The sequence below is a fragment of the Engystomops pustulosus genome, chromosome 10 (genome assembly GCF_040894005.1).
Source record: "Engystomops pustulosus chromosome 10, aEngPut4.maternal, whole genome shotgun sequence".
Taxonomy (NCBI): Eukaryota; Metazoa; Chordata; class Amphibia; order Anura; family Leptodactylidae; genus Engystomops; species Engystomops pustulosus.
Window position 1 is genome coordinate 35,432,379 of NC_092420.1, and position 17,547 is coordinate 35,449,925.

At 39.6% G+C, this 17,547-nt stretch overlaps 1 protein-coding gene across 2 annotated transcripts in view; it reads left to right on the plus strand.

Annotated features, from left to right (window-relative positions):
• Positions 1 to 17,547, plus strand: part of FAM234B (family with sequence similarity 234 member B) — a 31,997-nt gene that overhangs the window by 4,681 nt on the left and 9,769 nt on the right. The window contains exons 1-5 of one of the 2 annotated variants that reach the window (XM_072129005.1): positions 9,034 to 9,121; positions 9,192 to 9,587; positions 12,379 to 12,474; positions 13,724 to 13,912; positions 16,242 to 16,372. In XM_072129005.1, coding sequence (XP_071985106.1) covers positions 9,049 to 9,121; positions 9,192 to 9,587; positions 12,379 to 12,474; positions 13,724 to 13,912; positions 16,242 to 16,372 — 885 coding nt within the window. In that variant the 5' untranslated portion in view covers positions 9,034 to 9,048. Of the gene's footprint in view, positions 1 to 9,033; positions 9,122 to 9,191; positions 9,588 to 12,378; positions 12,475 to 13,723; positions 13,913 to 16,241; positions 16,373 to 17,547 lie in introns of those variants that run through there. The other variant, XM_072129006.1, reaches the window with a different exon arrangement.

Genomic DNA, 17,547 nt, shown 5'->3' on the forward strand with positions numbered 1-17,547 from the left:
AGGTTTGACCCGTGGAAAGAGATGTAAAGGTGGAGGTCTTATGTAAATATTTACAGAGGTTACATCTGTTACGCCCGCAGCATGTGCTACCTTTATAGCTTAGCCATGTTTTTCTATGTTGGTGGACAGAGAAAGAATTAGGGGAAAGTATGCCACCCAAAGTGGGTGCTCTGGTGGAAACACAACGTATGCCTTTCTTTAGTAAGTTGTCCAATGTATTGTCCTGATATAGGATAGGTAAGTATTTTTTTACAATATTTGTAATCTCACAGAATTGAGGACTGTACTGAGTGGAAAAAACTGGTATGTCAACAGATTTAGGTTGCGGGGCTTTATCGAGAAGATAATGTGAGCGATTTTTGCTGTCAGTTATATTGCGGGCTCTGCGACATAGTTTTGGGCCGTAGCCTCTTTTGCTCAATCTAGCCGAGATGACCTCACATTCTGCATTATATGATTCAAGGGTGGATGAGGCCCTTTTGGCCCTAATGTATTCCCCAATAGGTAAATTTTTAATGGTATGTTGGGGGTGGCAGCTATCCGCTCTTAAGGATGTGTTACCTGATGTTGGTTTACGATATAATTTGGTAGTGATGCTAGAATTGACGGCATAGCCCATTAATAAAATGTCAAGGAAGGAAATGCATTGGGAATGATGGTCAGAGGTAAATGTGAGATTATACTCATTATTGTTAAGGTAATGCATAAAATCGACGGCTGCCTCCTCACCCCCAAGCCAGATGAGGAGGCAGTCGTCGATGTACCTTCCGTACCAACAAATATGATCTTTGTGGGGATTAGTGACAGCAAAAAGATGTTCCTCCTCCCACATGGCCATGTACAAATTGGCCAATGTGGGGGAGAAGCAAGCCCCCATTGGGCAGCCCATTTTCTGTAGAAAAAATTGGTTATTAAAGGTAAAAAAATTATTATGCAATAAAAAACAATTTTTGCTCCCCTTCCATAAATTGCCCTACTAACGGCTCCGTACTAAACATATAGCAGGAGTGTTTTTTCTACATTATTTTTCCACTTCTTTTCCCTTTTTCTTGTTACATGGGACGTTATCTATTTGTCTACTAATAAGAAATAATATTTTTTATAATATGGAGGACACACCTAACCCAACACCGCCCGCGGAGGAGAACGATGACTTTTTATACAATCCCACACGTCTTAATAAAGTCACACAAATCTTCAATATGGATGAAAGAACCAGAGATACTGAAAATAATATACGTGATCTAACCAAAAGTCTGGACAAATCTTTGACACAACGTCTGAAATTGTGGTGGAATCTGACTACTCTACAAAACTATGTGGATAAATCCATGATCCCCAGAGGTCTACGTATCAAAAAGTTTCCGACCACAGACTATGGACAACCATTCATGGATGCTTGGAACAATGCTCTATCGGAATGTTCTTTGAAACTAATGACATTAATCATTGATCAAGAGAAAATTCTACTTAAAGAAACTCAAGTTAATATTGATAAAATCAGAACATCTCTGACAGAAACTGTTCCCATGGATAAATTTCAGGACATAACCTCAAAAATACAAGATAATCTGAACAAATTGGAATCGGAAATTATGGACATCAAGAAATCCAAATTTAATCGAGATTATTATGACTATATGTCGAACAATGTTTATAGTACAATCAAAGATCAACAGAAACGACACAGATCCTCTTCTAGAACCCGTAGACGCAAAAATTATACTCCTAGTCATGTTACTTTTTCTTCCTCAGAATATGAGTCGGACACCAATCTAGATTCCATGGCTACGTGTACAGATGGCAACATCACACAATTGAACACAACTCTTCCAAAAAACGGTCCACCCCCGACCATCCTAAAAAATACTACAAAAAAACAAGGAGGGCGGGGAAAAAACACAACAAACGAAAATATCATATATACGACCAGACAAACGAACAAGAAATAACAACAGAGTCCAACACAACTAAGTGTGATGTAGTGAATCTTTCAGCTTGCATCATTAATAAATCCCAATATGATCTCCTTATCAAGGGCTTGGGCTATGCCCCTACAAAAAATTTCGATCTTTTTAGAACATTATGTGACGTCAACAAATTTGTCAGACTTTTAACTGTCAAAAGACATTTCAGTCAAGACAAAGATCTTTCTATTACAACGGACATCGAGAATTTGGTTGACAGAAATGTCTATATAAATACATTGGGCAAAGACCCCTTCTCCTTAAATATGGATTTCAATCTTCAATATAACATTTGTCAATTAATCGACTTACAAACTGAATTCAATTCCGATCGTATTCCCGATGTTGAAATACACGACACCACCAATTTCATAAAAAGAAGAAATCCATCCTTCTATCCCATAAACTCAAGGACTTCTGAAATGGATACATATCAAAATCTAATAGAAAGAGATCTAAAAATCTTACACGACAAATTCTGTCATGACTCTAAAGCTATTGACAACCTTACCATCTCAGAGAGAAAAGCAATTACTACTCTAAAACAAAATCCGTATATCGAAATTCGCCCTTCGGACAAAGGAGGATCAATAGTAGTGTTGGACAAAGATCTTTATCTCATGGAAGCCAACAAAATGTTGGAAGACGACTCAACTTACTTGAAATTACCTACCAATCCAACTACTCAAATTCAGACTAACCTCAAGAAATTATTGGAAGAAGGAGTCATTCTGGGTATTTTTGACCAAACTACTGCGGATTCTCTCATACCCTCGGATCCTGTATGTCCCAATTTCTACTTACTACCCAAGACACATAAAGGATCGTTCCCACCCAAATTTAGACCTATTGTATCTGGTATGGGTTCCCTTCTGGAAAGACTGGGGTCTTGGCTGGACAATTTGTTGCAACCTTTTGTAACCAGACTACCCGGTTATATCCGAGACAGTAAAACTTTGTTACGAGCCATGAATGATTTGCCCTGGTCAACACAACACAGTTGGTTGACTTGCGATGTAGCGGCCCTGTACACCTCCATTCCTCACTCTGGAGCGTGCAGGGCCGTTGCATCGCACTTACGTAAATTCAGTACTTTCTCTTGTATTTTACAGGACTATATTGTGGACATTCTATATTTTTTATTGCATAATAATTTTTTACCTTTAATAACCAATTTTTTCTACAGAAAATTGGCTGCCCAATGGGGGCTTGCTTCTCCCCCACATTGGCCAATTTGTACATGGCCATGTGGGAGGAGGAACATCTTTTTGCTGTCACTAATCCCCACAAAGATCATATTTGTTGGTACGGAAGGTACATCGACGACTGCCTCCTCATCTGGCTTGGGGGTGAGGAGGCAGCCGTCGATTTTATGCATTACCTTAACAATAATGAGTATAATCTCACATTTACCTCTGACCATCATTCCCAATGCATTTCCTTCCTTGACATTTTATTAATGGGCTATGCCGTCAATTCTAGCATCACTACCAAATTATATCGTAAACCAACATCAGGTAACACATCCTTAAGAGCGGATAGCTGCCACCCCCAACATACCATTAAAAATTTACCTATTGGGGAATACATTAGGGCCAAAAGGGCCTCATCCACCCTTGAATCATATAATGCAGAATGTGAGGTCATCTCGGCTAGATTGAGCAAAAGAGGCTACGGCCCAAAACTATGTCGCAGAGCCCGCAATATAACTGACAGCAAAAATCGCTCACATTATCTTCTCGATAAAGCCCCGCAACCTAAATCTGTTGACATACCAGTTTTTTCCACTCAGTACAGTCCTCAATTCTGTGAGATTACAAATATTGTAAAAAAATACTTACCTATCCTATATCAGGACAATACATTGGACAACTTACTAAAGAAAGGCATACGTTGTGTTTCCACCAGAGCACCCACTTTGGGTGGCATACTTTCCCCTAATTCTTTCTCTGTCCACCAACATAGAAAAACATGGCTAAGCTATAAAGGTAGCACATGCTGCGGGCGTAACAGATGTAACCTCTGTAAATATTTACATAAGACCTCCACCTTTACATCTCTTTCCACGGGTCAAACCTACCCCATACGTAAGCATCTCAACTGTGAAACCACATACTTAGTGTACTTAATTACGTGCACACAATGTAAATTACAATATACTGGTTGTACTACCAGAAAACTCAAAAACCGCATAGCGGAACATATCACCGGAGCAAATCCAGACAACATTACTAGTTCACGTAATGTCTCCGGAGCATCCAAACACTTTCGGGATGCACACGGGGGATCTCTTAAACACATGAGTGTTACAGCTATTGAACAGGTTCCTGCCAATAACCGTGGAGGAGATCATAAGAAAAAACTCCATATGCGGGAAGCCTTTTGGATTATGCAGTTGGACACACGTTTTCCCAAAGGTCTAAATTATAGAAATGACCTCATGTTTATATATTGATTTTCTTGCATAATTCCCCTTTAATTATTACATTGTATTTTATACATTTTGTAACTTACGTTTTGTTCCCTGTTTTTCTTTTTCTTTTTCCGAGTTATGTCATCATGATACGCCCACACAATATCACATGACCGGCCTCATGTTCACTCACATACACACCTCCATCACGCCTACCTCCCGGCTTCCGGTGGCGTCCTCCTCCATTATTTAAAGCACTCTGGAGTTCTGTGTCAATGGGTATGATTAAGGACTTTTCTTGTCCGAAACGCGTTACCAGACCTTTCCTTCTCCCCTTTCTCTTTTTGTGATGTCACTTTTAAATTAGATGTTAATAAAATTGGAAGAACTCCTTAATTTTTAACAGTTGCCAGTGCGGATACAACTTTTTTATTTTTTCACTTTCCTTACTGTCCTGTACCTTGGACCCGGACCAAGCGGAAATTTCATCCAGCACGGCCTTGTACCTAGACGTCCCTTTGGAAGGGTGAGCACACACAAACTACAAACTTCTTTTTTTGACTTTTGCAAGTAATAGATCATAGCATGGGACCATTACTCTTATTAGCCTCTATAATGAAGCTATTGTGATACTGTAAGGTGATACTTACCTATTGCAGATAAGGACTTTGCAGGAACAAGACATCCACTGTAAGACTGTAAGTTTAATCCCTTTGCAGACCCGGCCTGGTTTCTAAAATAAGTGAAGAATTCCAGTCTGCTAGAAGACACGTCTTCACATCTGAAAACGTGGAAGTTGCTGGTTTAGTGCACTGTTTTGTGTATACACAGTAAGATACTCAGTGGATATTACAGCTAGCACAGTACAGGAGTACAGCTTCTATGGCCAAACCATCCCAATGCCATCAATTCCCCATGTCGTATGGGAGATGCCCTCTTTCCATGCTACAATGTGCAGTATAGGAAAAAGGTTGATGTTACTAGATTTCAGACTACTAGGCAATTCCACCAAAATTGAATTGAACCTTGAGTTTTGCTAAAATGGGGTCTCTTATATTTTTCCCAACTTTCACTAAAATAATGTTGTCTGTAGATATGAACACATTGCATAAGCAAAATTGCTGCAGCTGTGTGGCCTGCAGGTGTGATGTGATATTGTCATCATGTCTGCTATCATCACAATAATAGGGGTTGATGAGGGGTTATAAAGATATATGGACATGGTGGCTTCACAATATTATTACTACAACTAATAAGGACATGCTGGAGTATTATTACTACAAGTAGTAAGGCAGCAACATATCATAACTACAAGTAGTTCAGACACAGAGGGAGTTGAACAAGATGATGGTACAGAGAGCCCTGTTGCCCTGCTTCAGCTGTGTGGCCATCAGGAGTGATGCAATGATGTCTTCATGTCTGCCGTCATCACAACACATAGCAGCAACAGAGAAGAAGAGGAGAGCTGTTGGGGATAAGGGAGAGGTGTGTATCTGGTGTTTATTATTATTTTTTATTTATAGTGGGGGGGGGCTTATAGGGGGCCACAATAATAAGGGTGATGAGGGGGTCATATAATAAAAGGACATGCTGTCTTCATAATATTATTACTACAAGTAGTAAGGACATGCTAGCTGCACAATATTATAACTACTTATGGGAGTGAAGCAAAAGGCCGATATGTGGAGCATATATATGGTATTTAAGGGCTTTTTCGTATACACGGCTTGTGGCACTTTATAGTGGCGGTGCTCTAACTCATGCAGTAAAAAACAGACTTTATAGAAAAGTAGAAGAGAGCTGGAATTTCTTCTTTCAAAAGAACATATTCATTTTAGCAGCGCAAAATGAGTCGTCCTTCACACTGTTCTTTGTCCTGCAAATAATATCACTCCCTGTCTTGCTTGTATATGGTCTTTTTAAAGAAGAAATTAAGTCAAGACATTTTAAGTGGTGAGTTCCAGCTCTCTTCTCCTTTTCTACATCAATTATTACTACAAGTAGTAGGGACACGCTGACTGCACAATATTACAACTACAAGTAGTAAGGACACGCTGGCTGCACAATATTACAACTACAAGTAGTAAGGACACGCTGGCTGCACAATATTACAACTACAAGTAGTAGGGACACACTGACTGCACAATATTACAACTACAAGTAGTAAGGACACGCTGGCTGCACAATATTACAACTACAAGTAGTAAGGACACGCTGGCTGCACAATATTACAAGTAGTAAGGACAAGCTAGCTGCACAATATTACAACTACAAGTAGTAAGGACAAGCTAGCTGCACAGTATTACAAGTAGTAAGGACAAACTAGCTGCACAATATTACAACTACAATTAGTAAGGACACGCTGGCTGCACAATATTACAACTACAAGTAGTAGGGACACGCTGGCTGCACAGTATTACAAGTAGTAAGGACACACTGACTGCACAATATTACAACTACAAGTAGTAAGGACACGCTGGCTGCACAGTATTACAAGTAGTAAGGACAAGCTAGCTGCACAATATTACAACTACAAGTAGTAAGGACAAGCTAGCTGCACAGTATTACAAGTAGCAAGGACACACTGGCTGCACAATATTACAAGTAGTAAGGACACACTGGCTGCACAATATTACAACTACAAGTAGTAAGGACAAGCTAGCTGCACAATATTACAAGTAGCAAGGACACACTGGCTGCACAATATTACAAGTAGTAAGGACATGATGGCTGCACAATATTACAACTACAAGTAGTAAGGACACGCTGACTGCACAATATTACAACTACAAGTAGTAAGGACACACTGACTGCACAATATTACAACTACAAGTAGTAAGGACTTGCTGGCTGCACAATATTACAACTACAAGTAGTAAGGACTTGCTGGCTGCACAATATTACAACTACAAGTAGTAAGGACACACTGACTGCACAATATTACAACTACAAGTAGTAAGGACTTGCTGGCTGCACAATATTACAACTACAAGTAGTAAGGACATGCTGGCTGCACAATATTACAACTACAAGTAGTAAGGACTTGCTGGCTGCACAATATTACAACTACAAGTAGTAAGGACATGCTGGCTGCACAATATTACAACTACAAGTAGTAAGGACATGCTGGCTGCACAATATTACAACTACAAGTAGTAAGGACATGCTGGCTGCACAATATTACAACTACAAGTAGTAAGGACAAGCTAGCTGCACAGTATTACAAGTAGCAAGGACACACTGGCTGCACAATATTACAAGTAGTAAGGACACACTGGCTGCACAATATTACAACTACAAGTAGTAAGGACAAGCTAGCTGCACAATATTACAAGTAGCAAGGACACACTGGCTGCACAATATTACAAGTAGTAAGGACATGATGGCTGCACAATATTACAACTACAAGTAGTAAGGACACGCTGACTGCACAATATTACAACTACAAGTAGTAAGGACACACTGACTGCACAATATTACAACTACAAGTAGTAAGGACTTGCTGGCTGCACAATATTACAACTACAAGTAGTAAGGACTTGCTGGCTGCACAATATTACAACTACAAGTAGTAAGGACACACTGACTGCACAATATTACAACTACAAGTAGTAAGGACTTGCTGGCTGCACAATATTACAACTACAAGTAGTAAGGACTTGCTGGCTGCACAATATTACAACTACAAGTAGTAGTAAGGACTTGCTGGCTGCACAATATTACAACTACAAGTAGTAAGGACATGCTGGCTGCACAATATTACAACTACAAGTAGTAAGGACATGCTGGCTGCACAATATTACAACTACAAGTAGTAAGGACTTGCTGGCTGCACAATATTACAACTACAAGTAGTAAGGACATGCTGGCTGCACAATATTACAACTACAAGTAGTAAGGACATGCTGGCTGCACAATATTACAACTACAAGTAGTAAGGACATGCTGGCTGCACAATATTACAACTACAAGTAGTAAGGACTTGCTGGCTGCACAATATTACAACTACAAGTAGTAAGGACTTGCTGGCTGCACAATATTACAACTACAAGTAGTAAGGACACACTGACTGCACAATATTACAACTACAAGTAGTAAGGACTTGCTGGCTGCACAATATTACAACTACAAGTAGTAAGGACTTGCTGGCTGCACAATATTACAACTACAAGTAGTAGTAAGGACTTGCTGGCTGCACAATATTACAACTACAAGTAGTAAGGACATGCTGGCTGCACAATATTACAACTACAAGTAGTAAGGACATGCTGGCTGCACAATATTACAACTACAAGTAGTAAGGACTTGCTGGCTGCACAATATTACAACTACAAGTAGTAAGGACATGCTGGCTGCACAATATTACAACTACAAGTAGTAAGGACATGCTGGCTGCACAATATTACAACTACAAGTAGTAAGGACATGCTGGCTGCACAATATTACAACTACAAGTAGTTAGGACATTCCGGCTTGGCCATATTACGCTGCAGGCAATACAAATGTAGAAACTTTCTAAATATACTTTTGTTTGTAAAACCAGATCTGCAGGTGAGTGCTTGAGCTGAGCAGTGATAGGGAGAGTGTTCTGGATTATTTTGGATTACTCGCCCTCTCTGCCTCGTGTTTCTCCTGTACTGAAGGTGTACGTGCTTTGAGTGAGTCATTATGTTCAGACTGTTCAGCATGGTGCACAGGGTAAAACTAAATCCTTCCTACTTGTTTTGGTCCCAAGGATACAGTAAGTATCAGTCGAAGTAGTAGTGAAAATGGTGGTATAATGACACTCACACCTGCCTGCTGTTTTTCAGGGAAGAAGTCCCATGACCCCAGAGAGTACGACCCTCTCACCCAGGCCGATAGCGATGAGAGTGAAGATGACCTTGTTATTAACATCCAGCAAAACGGTGTCCAGAATGGAAAGGGCTCTCGAGGGGCCTCCCAGGATCATGACTCGGATATTGAAGGAATGCCAAAGAGGGTCCTACAGCGACCAGTAGATAATAAACAGGATGGACTGTCTACCTCAGGAGCCCTGGAACCAGAACTCAAGCCGCCATCCTCTCTCTTGTCGTATGTGCGGACCACGGTGTTCCTCCTGACAGTCGTGGTGTCCATGGTAATGGTGCTTGTGTGCGCTTTCCTCATCCCCTGCCCTATGAGCGGTCAGCACAGCATGTGGACGCTCCATGTTGGCTATGACACAGGTAAGCGATGCTTGTGCAATGAGAAATATAACATTTGGATTTCAAATGCACATAAAGGGTTAGAAGATGCGGCTGACAAGCCTCTGAAAGCTTTCAATTTTATTTTTACAAAACTCTGTAAACCTTTTAGCATTTATTTTTTAGTATTTTCTCTCGTAAATCATAAATCTGTGTGAAAAGAGCCAACAGATCATGGAAAAAATGCATATCCAGCTGCATCAGAAAAACATAGGACCTGGTTCCTATACCAATACCGAAAGCCTCCTTTAATGTGTACAGGGGTAGCTTTAACCATCAACTTATGCTATTGCTTGGGGCCCGTGAGACCTTCATGCCTATTGCATGCACATGGACTCCCTGCTCTGACATTAGGGGCCCCAGAATACCCCCTGCATGTGCATGCTGGAGCCGGGCATATGGCATACTTCTTGCTTATGTAAATGCATATTTTAGCATTGTTTCCATTCTGATGTTATGTACACTGTGGAGTGGTGTGTACTGTAAATATATCCAGCAGGATAGAATATAGTATAGCAATGACTCTTACACCCTATAAGGGAGTATTATGGTTCTTTATAGTATAGTATAGCAATGACTCTTACACCCTATAAGGGAGTATTATGGTTCTTTATAGTATAGTATAGCAATGACTCTTACACCCTATAAGGGGGTATTATGGTTCTTTATAGTATAGTATAGCAATGACTCTTACACCCTTTAAGGGGGTATTACAGTTCTTTATAGTATAGTATAGCAATGACTCTTACACCCTATAAGGGGGTATTATAGTTCTGTATAGTATAGCAATGACTCTTACACCCTTTAAGGGGGTATTATAGTTCTTTATAGTATAGTATAGAAATGACTCTTACACCCTATAAGGGGGTATTATAGTTCTGTATAGTATAGCAATGACTCTTACACCCTTTAAGGGGGTATTATAGTTCTTTATAGTATAGTATAGTATAGCAATGACTCTTACACCCTATAAGGGGGTATTATAGTTCTTTATAGTATAGTATAGCAATGACTCTTACACCTTATAAGGGGGTATTATAGTTCTTTATAGTATAGTATAGCAATGACTCTTACACCCTATAAGGGGGTATTATAGTTCTGTATAGTATAGCAATGACTCTTACACCCTATAAGGGGGTATTATAGTTCTTTATAGTATAGTATAGCAATGACTCTTACACCCTATAAGGGGGTATTATAGTTCTGTATAGTATAGCAATGACTCTTACACCCTTTAAGGGGGTATTATAGTTCTTTATAGTATAGTATAGTATAGCAATGACTCTTACACCCTATAAGGGGGTATTATAGTTCTTTATAGTATAGTATAGCAATGACTCTTACACCCTATAAGGGGGTATTATAGTTCTTTATAGTATAGTATAGCAATGACTCTTACACCCTATAAGGGGGTATTATAGTTCTGTATAGTATAGCAATGACTCTTACACCCTATAAGGGGGTATTATAGTTCTGTATAGTATAGCAATGACTCTTACACCCTATAAGGGGGTATTATAGTTCTGTATAGTATAGCAATGACTCTTACACCCTTTAAGGGGGTATTATAGTTCTTTATAGTATAGTATAGAAATGACTCTTACACCCTATAAGGGGGTATTATAGTTCTGTATAGTATAGCAATGACTCTTACACCCTTTAAGGGGGTATTATAGTTCTTTATAGTATAGTATAGCAATGACTCTTACACCCTATAAGGGGGTATTATAGTTCTGTATAGTATAGCAATGACTCTTACACCCTTTAAGGGGGTATTATAGTTCTTTATAGTATAGTATAGCAATGACTCTTACACCCTTTAAGGGGGTATTATAGTTCTTTATAGTATAGTATAGCAATGACTCTTACACCCTTTAAGGGGGTATTATAGTTCTTTATAGTATAGCAATGACTCTTACACCCTTTAAGGGGGTATTACAGTTCTCATGATGTAATTTGTTTGTTGATTTAATAGGACATTTTGTGATATTATCTAATGCAGATCATATTCTTAATAGATCTCTCTAATTACCTGTATAGAGGTATGAGCTGCATTAGTTCTGTATAAAACTAAATATGGCATCAGTCATGTGACTGCAGGCATACAGTACCCTGTCCCGCAAGTAGTAATATACTGCAGATCAGAATATATATAACCTCAGTCAGGGTTGCTATAGAAGCAGATCAGACGGCACCATCATTGTTCTGCCAGGGCACAGATACTAATAATCTGTGTATCATATGTTTTACAGGCGGTCCCCTACTTAAGGACACCCGACTTACAGACAACCCATAGTTACAGACAGACCCCTCTGCCCACTGTGACCTCTGGTGAAGCTCTCTGGATGCTTTAAAATAGTCCCAGACTGCAATAATCAGCTTAAAATTGTCTGTAATGAAGCTTTATTGATAATTCTTGGTCCTATTACAGCAAAAAAATTTGAAACTCCAATTGTCACTGGGGCAAAAAAAAAATTGTCGGGAACTACAATGATAAAATATACAGTTTCGACTTACATACAAATTCAACTTAAGAACAAACCTACAGTCCCTATCTTGTATGTAACCCGGGGGCTGCCTGTAATTAGTTCCCTAATTTATTTCTATGCAAATGAGAACTGACCCTTTCATTTTATGAACAGAGGAAAAAATCCTGAAAAAGTGTCAAAAATCATTCCACTGTGACAGATGTGAAAGATCTGTAAAATAAACTCCTGTTTTAAAAACAATAATGTTGTCTTATACCTTAGTATTTTTATGTTGTGTTTTCCAGAATTTTCCTCTCCGCTGGAGGTGTTTGATGTAAATAAGGATGGCGTACCAGATATACTGCTGACATTCCTCTCTTCTAGAATCGCTGCACCACAGGGTAAAGATTATTGCTTTCAATAGAACAAATGAGCAACCATTTTAGTACTTTAGTAGATGAAGAAGTGAGGGCACCTGTCAGAGTCCTTTTGGCCTGGTGTTTTAGTGTATTGGACTTCTGTCGGCACACTCTGCCCTAAAGCCTCAACTGGTGGAGGCTGCAGTGATAGTTGACCTTGTGGAACATTCTCCCACCCACAGTGATCTTGGGGTTCTTCTTTACCTCTCTCACCAAGGCTCTTCTCCCACCATTGCTTAGTTTGGCTGAGCGGCAACGTCAAGGAAGAGTTGTGGTTATCCCAAACTTTCATTTAAGATTATGGAGGCCACCGTGCTCTATGGAACATTAAGTGCTTCAGAAATTCTTTTTCAACCTTGCCTGAGCTCCTTGGGCAGTTCCTTAGGCCTCATGATTCTCATGTGCTCTGACATGCACTATGATGTCTTATATAGACAGGTGTGTTCCTTTCCTAATCAAGTCCAATCGGTTTAATTAAACACAGCTGGACTCTAATGAAGGAGTAGAACCATCTCAAGGAGGTTTAGAAGGAAATGGACAGCATATGAGTTAAATATGAGAGTCACGGCAAAGGGTCTGAATACTTATGACCATTTAATATTTCCTGTTTAATAAATTAGCAAAAATATCTACATTTCATTTTTTCTCTGTCAAGATAGAATGCATTGAAAGATCTTGATCTTTGATCCAATTATCTGCAATGAAACAAAGTGTGACAAATTTAAAGGGGTCTGGATACTTTCCTTACCCACTGTATACTCAGCTTGGTTTGAAGCTCTTGGTGGCTGCGCAGTTATTCAGTGAAGCCAGTGTAGTAAAACCCAACTTCACTACACATGTGCTATAAGTCCAGCCCATACGCAATGAATCTGGGATGGACTACGCTGACTTGATTAAAGTAACGAGCCAGTGCTGGGAGCAGGATAAACTGATGAGGCTTTTCTAATTCCAATACCCCTTTAAAAGTTAATCTGTGAAAACATTTTCATTGTCCAATCTGAGTACTGAGAAAGCATAGTAGTGTGGCGAGACCCTGATTTTAGTAGTCATTTCTTGTATGTCTTGTTATACTTTTCTTGAAATCACTTTTTATCATCTACAGGAGAAGCCTATAGTTTTTGCCATCGTTAGATATGTTAGCATATTCCTGATGTCAGATTTCTGTTAAATGTATCTGGGTGCTTCTTTAATATGATGTAGACTATGGCTTTTCCTTATATATCCTTTGCAGATGTGGTGAAGCAGCCCCCCTTCCTTTCTGTTCTCTCTGGTGATAGTGGGGTCGTGATGTGGAGCAGACACACCCAGGAGTATCTTCGGAGTATTCAATGTGGACAACTGCTCATAAAGCCTGGACAGAATGCGACTTGTCTTATAACTGGAACTTACAAGCTACTAAGCTTGATCACTGCATCTACAGGTAAAATCTTGTCTCATTCTGTAAGATACAGTATGTATCTAGTATGGGCTCTAGGTTCATATTCACTAAAGTCCTAGCTGCCCAAAATGAAAGCTATGCAATGTGTCTGCATTTACTGCTCATGTCTATGTCTGTACAGTAAAATCACAGCTTATGGTGTCATGTGTCTCTTACTTGAAGGTCCCATTAGCTTCTCTTCAGATCACTAGTAAATCACTGGTGACATGTTCCCTTTAACAATAAAAAACGCAAAATAATTTTTAACCCTCTCTTAGAAAACTACAACAGCTTAAATGGGTTGTACCACATATTTATATGATTGACCTTGTAGACATTGGCTTTAATTTAATTTAGTCCAAACCAAACACACATTGGGGCTCATTTACTAAGGGTCACGGACTGTGCACCTTTTTCGGGTATTTGGCAGTATATGGTAGGATCAATCAGACAACCGGGAGTCTGAAAAATAGTACAAAAAAAAAAAAAAAAGGTAAAATAAAAAAAAATTATTAAAAAAACCTAAAAATTAAAATCACCTCCCTTTCCCTAGAAGTCATATAAAAATAAATATCATAAACACATTAGGTATCGCAGTGTCTGAAAATGCCCAATCTATCAAAATATAACGTTTTTTCACTGCGTTCAACCCCATAACGGAAAATAGCTCCCAAAGTCTCAAATGCCAATTTTTTGCCATTTTTGCAAAATATAAAAAATTCATTAAAAAGTGATCAAAAGATCATATAGTCCTAAAAATAAAAGCATTGAAAATGTCCCAATGAATGAAGTAGACCTGTCATTTGGGGCGCAGAGTGAAATATGTAACATCCAAGCCTACAAGAAATCGGCGCAAATGTGTTTTTTCATCATTTTCACTGTATTCAGAATTTTTTTTCCCGCTTCCCAGTATAGGGCATAGAATATTGAATACTACCACTGTGAAGAGCAATTTGTTATGCAGAAAACAAGCCCATACACAGCTCTTTACATGAAAAAATAAAAAAGTTGTAGATTTTTTAAGGTGGGGAGTGAAAAATAAAGACGCAAAAACAAAAAAGGGCCTGGTCCTTAAGGGGTTAAAGAGGTTAGCCACTTTTCACAAAATCTGCCACTTTTCAATACACATATCTGCATGTTTAGTGTGGGTACCTGTACCTTGAGAGCTTCGAGAGCTTTGACCTTCCCCTGTTCTCGCCATGCTACCCTTAACATATATACACAACTTCATGTTTCTCACTACTTTAGTCTGTCCTAATGGCGTCACCCACTGTACCTCTTTCTCACAGACCGTCCTCACTGACAGACACCTAAATAGGGGAGTGCAGGATGAGGCATAACTCTCCTGCTTCATCCCCTCCTATTCATCAGTACACAAACATGAAAAAAGTCAAACGTACTGCTTTGACTCAAAGAAACAGGATCAAATCGCACGGGGGCGGGCCACAGCCCGATTGCATATGCGTTTCTATGGAACCGCATCTGTTTGGTATAAACAGCACCTGGTGTCTTGTATTGTATGAATGTGAACGGGCCACGCGCCTGTGCGGTTTAAATCTATTTCTAAATGGAGTCATTGTGCTACGTGTGACCACACCCTAAGTACCAGGAATGCTGAATCACTTGAGGGATTATTATTGTTGGCACATGGGCAACTTATGTAAAAGAGTGGCCAACCCCTTTAATACAAATAATTGAGGAAAAACTCAATTAGTGACCCCTAACACTAACAAATGACACTTTGGGGCAGATTTACTTACCCGGTCCATTCGCGATCCAGCGGCGCGTTCTCTGCTCTGGATTCGGGTCCGGCCGGGATTTATGAAGGCAGTTCTTCCGCCGTCCACCAGGTGGCGCTGCTGCGCTGAAAGTCATCTCATCGCGCCGGAATGCACCACCTCGGACCAGTTGAAGGTAAGCGCTCCCCAAGCGACACTTTTTCGGTTTTTAAATGCGGCGGTTTTTCCGAATATGTCGGGTTTTCGTTCGGCCACGCCCCCCGATTTCCGTCGCGCGCATGCCGGCGCCGGTGCGCCACAATCCCGGGGCAATTCAGGTACAATCGGCGCAAATCGGAAATATTCGGGTAACACGTCGGGAAAACGCGAATCGGGCCCTTAGTAAATGACCCCCTTTGTATTGTTTCCAATGCAGAATGCACACGTATACAATCACTCCTGGTCCTGGATATTCCGTGTAAACATTGAACTTTTCTAATATTATGATGACTGATGTCTCTGCAGTGCTGAGGTTTTTTTTTTTTGTGTATTTTTATGAGTTATGGGATTAATTTATTAGGTATAATTTATTTTTATTTTTGTTTGCTGTAAAGGGGAATCTTTATGGACCATGAGTCTCAGCCACGTGTCTAGAGGAACAATAGCTGCTCCGGCTGTAATTCTACCAGATCTAGACGATGACTTTACAAATGATTTGCTTGTTCTTACCATCGGGGAGAATCAGGTATGTATTAGTATTGTGTTTGGAGATTTGTATTTTGAAGCTGCGGAAGAGTAAAATGAAAGTATATATATTAACATATTGTTATCATGTTTTATTTTTTACCATTTACCGTATATAGTCCGTATAGTACTCACCTTTATAGCCGGCGCAGGGAGGTACGCGCTCGGCGCTTACCATGTGCGCGGCTCTCCTTCACTTCCTATGTAGCCGTGCGCACGGTCGCGCGCATGGTAAGCGCTGAGCGTGTACCTCCCTGCGCCGGCTATAAAGTTTAAAAAGTGTTTTAAACTGCGATACAGCCGTTTAAAACACTAACAAAAATAAGCTCCGGCACCAGCTCACCCTGAGCTGGTGCCCGGTATTTCCATCTGAAACCTGCCACTTCAAGTGGTAGGTTTCCTTTAAGGAGTAGTTGCTGCATTTTCACCCTAGGGTTATACAGGCAGTCCCCAGTTTACGCACAAGATAGGTTCTGCAGGTTTGTTCTTAAGTTAAATTTGTATGTAAGTCGAAACTGTATATTTTATAATTGTAGATCCAGACAAATTTTTTTTGGTCTTTGTGGCAACTGGATTTTTTAAATGTTGGATTGTCATAAGAACCAGGATTAACAATAAGGCTTCTTTGCAGACACCTGTGATAACTGTTATAGCTCTTTATTGTAGTCTAAGGCTAAAGTACAGTAAATGACCAACATCCAGAGGGTCGTTTGTAACTAGGGGTTTTTTGTAAGTCGGATGTTCTTAAGTAGGTGACCGCCTGTACGAGAGTCAATAAATTTTCCCAGTTTTTTTTGTGGCAAAAATACCTCGGCTTATACTCGGGTTGGCTTATACTAAAGTATATATATATATGTTTTTTTAACTGTAGTCAGGAGAAGAAGTTGGGTACATGGGGTTTGCTGGGATCTGTAGTTCTCTTCACTCAGAGTAGTATTACAGAGATTGTAACAAATAAAAAATGGATAACTTCCTCATGACAGATGAAAAAAGTCTTATTATGGTAATGTTTGGAGACATATTGCCATTGAATATAAACTTATATAACTTAAATATAAACTTAAATATATAACTTTTAGTCATTGTAACAATTTTATATGAGGTGTATACAAGCTCATGTTTGTCATTATGTTATTACCATTACGGTAAGGCTACATTCAGACGATGTATGCCCGC